Here is an 8,147-nt window from a genome sequence, read left to right on the forward strand (position 1 = left end):
ACCCTTTTTCTTCGGAATTCATTGATTCATTAAATCATTTTCAAGAGGGGAAAAAATTGGATTTTGAAGAAATAAAAAGTAATTAAAAGACACCTCAGAAGTCGGGAAAGCTTATTTCCCGCCTTCTAAGAATAAAAATTTTCCCGGACCCCCCTTTCTTTTTGGGGAATATATTGATTCATGGAAAAAAAATCGTATGCAATTACTCAATTTGTTTATGTATGAAAACACACACATAATATAAGACATGAGAAAAATTTACCTGACCGTTTTCAAGATGGGAAAACCTTGAATTTTCACAGCTGTGAGTAGATGAATTATTATTTTAATGACGCATTTTATAGTTGCATATTGCGGCTACCCTGAATATTAAAATTTCTTTTAAAAGACATGCACCTAATTTTTTTTTTTTTTTTGTTGCTGAAAACTACCATGCTAGATAGTCAAAATTGACTTAATGCAAACTCATATTCCTCAAATGTGCTGGGCTTCAAGGGGGCGAAGCCCCCTTGCACCCCCACCAGGGGCTCTGCCCCTGGACCTCGCCGGGGGCCCTAGGCGGCCCTCTGGCCCCCAGCCTAAGACTGCTCGCTTCGCTCGCAGGCTGCGCCGCCGCCCCCCTTTTCTCGCAGGCTGGATCCGCCCCTGTAGAAGGCATAATTGAGGGAGACAGAGAATCACATAAGTGATAACATCAAGAGATGTTGCTGAACAATATCTTACATAGAGGCGAAGGGCGCAGCAGAAAATCGTGTTAGATGGAGAGCCCTGGTGGCCAAACTTCGTATCGAAAATGGCACAAGATGATGATGATACGATTATTACAGTATGTTCCTATTCGAGCTGTGGTATTATTATTATTATTATTATTTAGGCCCTATCTATTTGTTTATATGGTGGTTACGGTGCAACGCAGCAAGCTTGATTTTGATATTATTTACTATAATTTCCCAGGTGCATTCTAGGCTAAAAGCTATTTTGGTTTTCAAAAATGTTAATATATTAGACACCATTCTCAAGAAATTAGAATTAGTATAATCAAATCTAATTGTATATTTGTTTTTTTATTATTAAAATATATACTGTATAAACTTCATACTTAAATTTAACCATACTTTTCGTTAAATAATTATATTTTTCTATGTGTTTTCAAATTCAATTATAATGTATTTCAAATTTGTTTAAATTCATTAAAATATTGTAAAAAATCCAAAAATATTTCTTCATATTTAATTCATCCACCATTTGTTAGAACATTTTTTCTTTCATGTTTTTCTTTTTCTAATAAAACCTGAATGGATTGTTGCAGGATTTTGATTTCACTACTGTAATATTTCATTTCCTTCTTCAATCTTTACTTTTTTTAATATCCTTCTGTAGTTTTGAGTTTTCATGTCTTTATTTTGGTTTGGAATACGTTTAAGTTCTTTTTTTAATTGCTTTACTTCGTCAGTAAGCTTTTGATTTTCTCTAACTAGGCCATCGTTTTCATTCCGTATTAATTTCAAATTGAGATCATAGTTTATTTTCTTTTAACTGTAAGGTTTTTCGAGTAGCAATCTACAATCAAGTTGAGTATCCGTTGGTAATAGGTCAATGTGTGCTTCACCCTCAGTATCGAAGGACTCGAATATAGCCCCTGGGTAACGGGTGTTACTTAAGTACTCAGACCACTTTGTAAAAATTCCTGCATTTTTGCCCTTGGCTACTGCGTAATGTTTTTTTTTTCCTTCATAGATTTATCTGGCATTCTGAGTACTCAAAGGCTACAGTATATAGCTTAATTAAAATAAAACTAAGTAAGCACAGTGCGAATTTACCATAACATTTAGATATACTTGATTGTCGGTTGAATAGACAGCTGCCTTCGTTTGTGAGTAGTATAACAATTATTAACAGCCGGTGTGTTTTATCCTTGATGGATTAAAAAGTAAATATTATTGTCACGTGAGTGTATGGAAGGTGGAAAACGTAAGTGTTGTTATCCAGTGACCGTGTTTGTTTTGTGAAAACGTAAATATTATGGTCACGTGATTAGATTTTCCGCGCCAAAGGGTTCAGGTGTAAAAATACACAATCCATCTACAAAGTTAAATAAGACAAACTTACAGTTTGTTGCACAGTAATAACGATAAACGTAAATCCAATACTATACGCAATATAAGATCAGGATACTTGGTATGCGAAACGCCTGGCACTATGGTTAAGGTTACGTACGGTCCAACCTTTCTTGCGATAGGTCAATGACCGTTTGCGATAGGTCAATGACCGTCAGTTCAAATCGCAAGATCTTGAATTATTGGGCCTGGCGTAGAGCTCGTAAAATTGAATGTTCTACCTACCTACCTACCTTGATACCGAGACTTCTGAAGCCGAAGCTTATGTGTCCCTCTGAGTATAACCTCCTTCAATACATTCATATGGGGACAACTTCAGCGGATGACGGCACCAACATTTTTCCAAACGAGATTTAAATTGATTGAACGTGTCTGCCTCTATGACATAGCTTGGTAAATTATTCCAAGTACTGCATACAGCATGTGAAAAACATTTCTGGTGCACTCTTAGTTTTGAACGTGGTATAATAACTTTTAATTTATGACCTCTAGTTTTTGATTCTTTAACAAGCTCAAAAAAGTATTACTTGAAATTCTATCGATCCCTTTAAATATTTTATACACCTGAATGTTGTGGGTATACCTATTTCACAAATTCACTCAAATATTTACAAGTTGTGTAGATACCTATAGGTACTTGTAATTTGGATTGATTTTGTACCACATAAATTTGTTGGCGTAATTTTAGTCGGATTTTCAGAGAATCAGATTCACACGTCCTGTCTCGTTCCATTACGTCATTGCACTATACATAGAGGGCATCTACATATCATTATTCATTTACAGTAGTCTATATAAATATCTCCAGGTATTATCATTGATGATAATCTTAATTGGAGTGTACATACTCAATCTGTGTACTCAAAAGCCAGTCAACGACTTTTCTTCCTTAAGAAGCTTTACAAATTTTGCCTGGTTGCCAAGTGTGAAGATCATTGGCAAGGATGTCGAAAGTATAAATGATCTGTGTGACGATCTGTGCTCAAAAAATTATATTTAATTATCACTGACAATACTCATCCACTAAATGAGTATATAATTTTTAAAGATCAGGTAGGATTTGCAAACCTTGTGTGAAAACAAACATATGTAAAAGCTCATCCTTGCATTATGCCTGTCATCTATTTAACAAAGTATTCACCAGATAGTCACATCTTTTATTTTATTACTCTTTCACACTTAGACTGTAATGTATTTATTGTATATTTTTGCACTTTGTAGTTTTCTATTTATAGTTGTAATTTTATCTGTGTGTGTATTCCTCGCTCTAAAAAGCAAATTTCATGTACTTTGCTTGTATATGACAATAAATAAATTCAATTAAATTAAAAAAAAATATATTATTTTCCTCAGTAGACACGTTAAAAACGAATTGATTAAAAGTTAATGCATAAAGTAACTATAAAAGCGAATACAAGTCTACCTAAATTACAACAAAAGCACAACGGTAATATTAAAACTCTGTAGGATATGAAAGGTTTCTATGGCTAAACTGCGTCAGTAAGATAAATATGCACGCGAACACAAAAATCATAAAATTCTGTAAATAAAATTAAGATGATGATTTTGCCATTAGGGTTGGTGAACAACAGTCCAAAATACACAGGAATTTGTCCAAAATACGTCAAGTTGAGGGCACCAGGCCTTTCCAATATAGGCAAGTACGTCCAAAATAAGTCAACTTGAGGTCGCTTGGCATTTCCAATATAGGATAGTACGTGAATTTGCGTAACATAGGATAGTTTGGTAAAATCTCATAAATTATTCCAAGATTATTCATAATCATCCTTATAGAACGTATTTATTTAACAAAGTATTCACCAGATAGTCACATCTTTTATTTTATTACTCTTTCACACTTCGACTGTAATGTATTTATTGTATATTTTTGCACTTTGTAGTTTTCTATTTATAGTTGTCTTGTAATTTTATCTGTGTGTGTATTCCTCGCTCTAAAAAGCAAATTTCATGTACTTTGCTTGTATATGACATTAAATAAATTCAATTAAATTTAAAAAAAAATATTATTTTCCTCAGTAGACACGTTAAAAACGAATTGATTAAAAGTTAATGCATAAAGTAACTATAAAAGCGAATACAAGTCTACCTAAATTACAACAAAAGCACAACGGTAATATTAAAACTCTGTAGGATATGAAAGGTTTCTATGGCTAAACTGCGTCAGTAAGATAAATATGCACGCGAACACAAAAATCATAAAATTCTGTAAATAAAATTAAGATGATGATTTTGCCATTAGGGTTGGTGAACAACAGTCCAAAATACGCAGGAATTTGTCCAAAATACGTCAAGTTGAGGGCACCAGGCCTTTCCAATATAGGCAAGTAGGCCCTACGTCCAAAATAAGTCAACTTGAGGTCGCTTGGCATTTCCAATATAGGATAGTACGTGAATTTGCGTAACATAGGATAGTTTGGTAAAATCTCATAAATTATTCCAAGATTATTCATAATCATCCTTATAGAACGTATTTTGCGCATGCGCTGTTTCCAAGTCTGCGTCAGCCTCAGTGATTAGCTGTTCTGTGCATCGCTCGAGAGCATTGAGAGTAACTGCAGCATAGTGAGTAATGCAGTGTTTGATTTTGAAAGATCCACTGATTACTATCTCAGATAAGATAGCTCAGATAACACATACTCCAAGTATCGAAATGCACGCCATCGTGTCGGGATTCAATATTTTGTCATTAATTATGTCATCATCAGGAATCAGTTGACTTTAGGTAGATCGACACAGGACTTACCATTTCACTTTTACGAACTCGAGATCCAGCCTTTGTATGGGCTTTGTATTATTAATGCAAGAATAAGACAAGTGGTTGATAGTAGATTCTGAAGTTTGATACATTTACTGTCAAGTCTAAAAATACAAAATACTATTTACTGTAATAGTTGTTTGCGCTATTTCCAAGTCTGTGTGAGCATGAACGATCTGCTACTCTGTGGGTGTAGGCATCACGATTCAGTCGCTGTATGAACTTGTATTTTAATCAATGCAATTTACGATAGATCACGCTTAACGTGAAGGATTCATCCATCTGTCATTTCAATGCATTCATTCATTTCATATATTTACTCGACCAATCGTAACACATTTACAATAGGTACAGTACAACAAATGGGTCATGCAAGAAGACATACGCCATATTTTTTTTAATTGTTCCTTTTATTCATGCCTATAAGAAACAATATATACAAAACAAAATAAACATGCTTGACAAAATAAAAAAGTTGCTTAACATTAATAAATCATCTTCTTTTATGTTTACTTCGAAATTTTATTCAGTTCACGACAATTATAAAACAAACCGGATGTTAATACCGGTAACAGATTGAACGAAGGCTCTAATGTTGTGATTATAATAATACTTGCATATATGGTAGCTGTATGTACATGCTCACTCCGCGTGTAACTCAATAATCATCGACCAGGAATATTTCCGTCATCATTTAAATCTGCAGTTGTGCGTCCTCAGTTACAGAAGCCAGTCGGGATGCTCTTGAGAACTATCTATCGGTTTCCTCAAAATGAAAATAAAACTGGATTTCATATTTTATTTTAAGAAGGAAAATGTTTACAATTCTTCTGTTTTCTTTTCAAACCTTCATTAATTATTTAATTTTTCGGGGTGGCTCTAATGCTTGTGACCTCTGGTCTTAATGAGAGTCTACCAGATCCTACAGTTTCAATTTTCTTGTATACTTTTTTGAAACGTTATTATGATTTTATGTAGGATTGAATAAATTGATTTGTGATTGTGAATGTGTCCTACTTTCCAGGACTTCTTCGTTTTTACAGAGTAACAACATACTCGATAATCGACAATCTGCATACAGAGCAAATAAGAACGTTAAGTTGATTACATCCATCCAAAAAAATTAATGATAAAACTAAATTCATTACCTTATTCTGCTGGGCAGAAAGTCTTATGGTCACCAAGCATCAAGAAAAAATAACTGCTGAAGGGCAAATGAGCCATTTGGTGATTATGTAAAATTATTGTATAACCTTTTCGAATTATTTTCTAATATGAGACTAGTTAACTCCATTTTACCACAACAGTTCTACATGAAAACACAACATTCTACAGTAATAATTGTATGTTTAATATCAAAGAAAATCTTCAAACTATCATCACAAAGTCATCATAAAAGTATCATGAAATATACTGTATATACACGCTGACTCAATTACAAGACCTGCCACAGACATTCAAATGCGTGCACAGTATAACACACTGCCAAGATGTTTATCACATTACAATGACATTCACATGCGTGCACAGTACTGCCACACCGCCAAGATGTTTATCACATTACAATGACATTCAAATGCATGCACATTATTACCACACCACTGAGATGTTTATCACATTACAATGACGTTCAAATGCACAGTATTACCACACCGCCAATGCTGATGATCATTTTAAGTTACAGTATTTGGGAATTGAAAAAATCATCTGCACAAACAATTATATACAACATTGTTATTGATTATATACTCTAATATTAGGATTTAATAAATCAAAAGAGAATGCATTACTGTATACAAACTAAAATGTAATTCATACCAGACATACTATGCTGTAGTTAGCATGCTAAATAAAAAATTGCTGCCATAATACTACAATATTTACTTGATATAGCTGTTGAATTGATTTACATAAAGCAACCAACTTGAAAAAGTTTGTCAGAATTGCAATATCTAAACATTATCTAATATTACTTTAGTACAATCATAGGCATTAAAATTACACATTATTTAAGGTTGATATCAGTTCTTACAAATATTAAAGGGCACTTTAACTTATCTTCAATCCTACAAAACATTAAGGGAACAACATCAATGTTGCATGCAGTCCTAAGAAGCATTAACAGTATTAATCGAAAGTGTTTTGATTGCATGAAAAGCATAAACTAATGTGAAGATTGAAGAAATATTAAATTAACAAAACTGATGTTACTATATTTCTTAAAAAGTATAAATGAGACATTGCAATCATTCCTATAAAAAATTAACAATAACGATGTTGCCAACATTCCTAGGGAAATTTTACATACACAAAATTAAACTTGCCATCATTCCTATAAGGCATTAAGGTTAACAACAATGTTGCCATCATCCCCATGAAACATTAAGGCTAACAATAATGTCCAACATGCCTTTGAGACATTAAAGTTAAACAATATGCCATTATCCCCATGAAACATTAAGGTTAATAATAATGTTGTCATTATCCCACTGAAGCATTAACAACAATGTTGCCTTATCCCTAAGAAACATTAAAGGTTAACAATATGTTGCCATCATCCCTGTGAAACATTAGGATTAACAATAATGTTGCCTTCATGCCTATAACATTAAAATGCCATCAATCCTACTATGTACACAATACTTTAATCTTTGCAAAGAATATTTTTTTTTTTGTAAAAAACAGGACTACAGAATAGATAGCATAAAATCACTTATTGCTGCTATCAATCCACACTGACACTTCTTCTGTCTCCATTTCTGTCTTCCCTATCGTTTGACCTTCTACTACTTTTTTCTCGAGATCTGCGGTCACAAGAGCGTTTGTCACGCGAACGTGATCTTCTTTCGTAACTTCTGGAACGGGAACGTCTGCGACTAGCTCTTTCTCTGGAACGCGACCGTCTACGTCTATCCCTTGAACGTGATCGTGATCTTCTGTGGCGTTCACGTGAACGTCTGCTTTTTTCACGAGATTTTGATCTGCGACGTCTGTCTCGGGAGCGAGATCTTCTACTTCGAGACCGTGATCTTATAAAGAAATTACAAATTTATTATAACTACATATATAGACATTCTCAACCAATAACTATCTACATGGTGTACCGCAAGCATTAATATATTACTACTAGAAATTGCAAATTGCAAGTGAAGTGCTGCGAAGTACAACTGCATATAAATGTTGTTCGCACAAAATTATTTATGCGGGTCAAGTGAAAATAATGAATAATAAAAATATAACAAATAATATGAGAC

At 33.5% G+C, this 8,147-nt stretch overlaps 1 protein-coding gene across 1 annotated transcript in view; it reads right to left on the reverse strand.

Annotated features, from left to right (window-relative positions):
* Positions 1 to 6,223: 6,223 nt before the first annotated feature.
* LOC117119553 (putative RNA-binding protein Luc7-like 2) overlaps positions 6,224 to 8,147 on the reverse strand; it is a gene marked incomplete in the record, with an annotated part of 16,841 nt that continues 14,917 nt past the window's right edge. Inside the window, 1 exon segment of the mRNA XM_033264377.1 lies at positions 6,224 to 7,922. Within this exon segment, the coding sequence (XP_033120268.1) occupies positions 7,619 to 7,922 (304 nt within the window).

The sequence above is a fragment of the Anneissia japonica genome, unplaced genomic scaffold (assembly GCF_011630105.1).
Source record: "Anneissia japonica isolate Jap-2015-1 unplaced genomic scaffold, ASM1163010v1 scaffold7447_len134812_cov206, whole genome shotgun sequence".
Classification (NCBI taxonomy): domain Eukaryota; kingdom Metazoa; phylum Echinodermata; class Crinoidea; order Comatulida; family Comatulidae; genus Anneissia; species Anneissia japonica.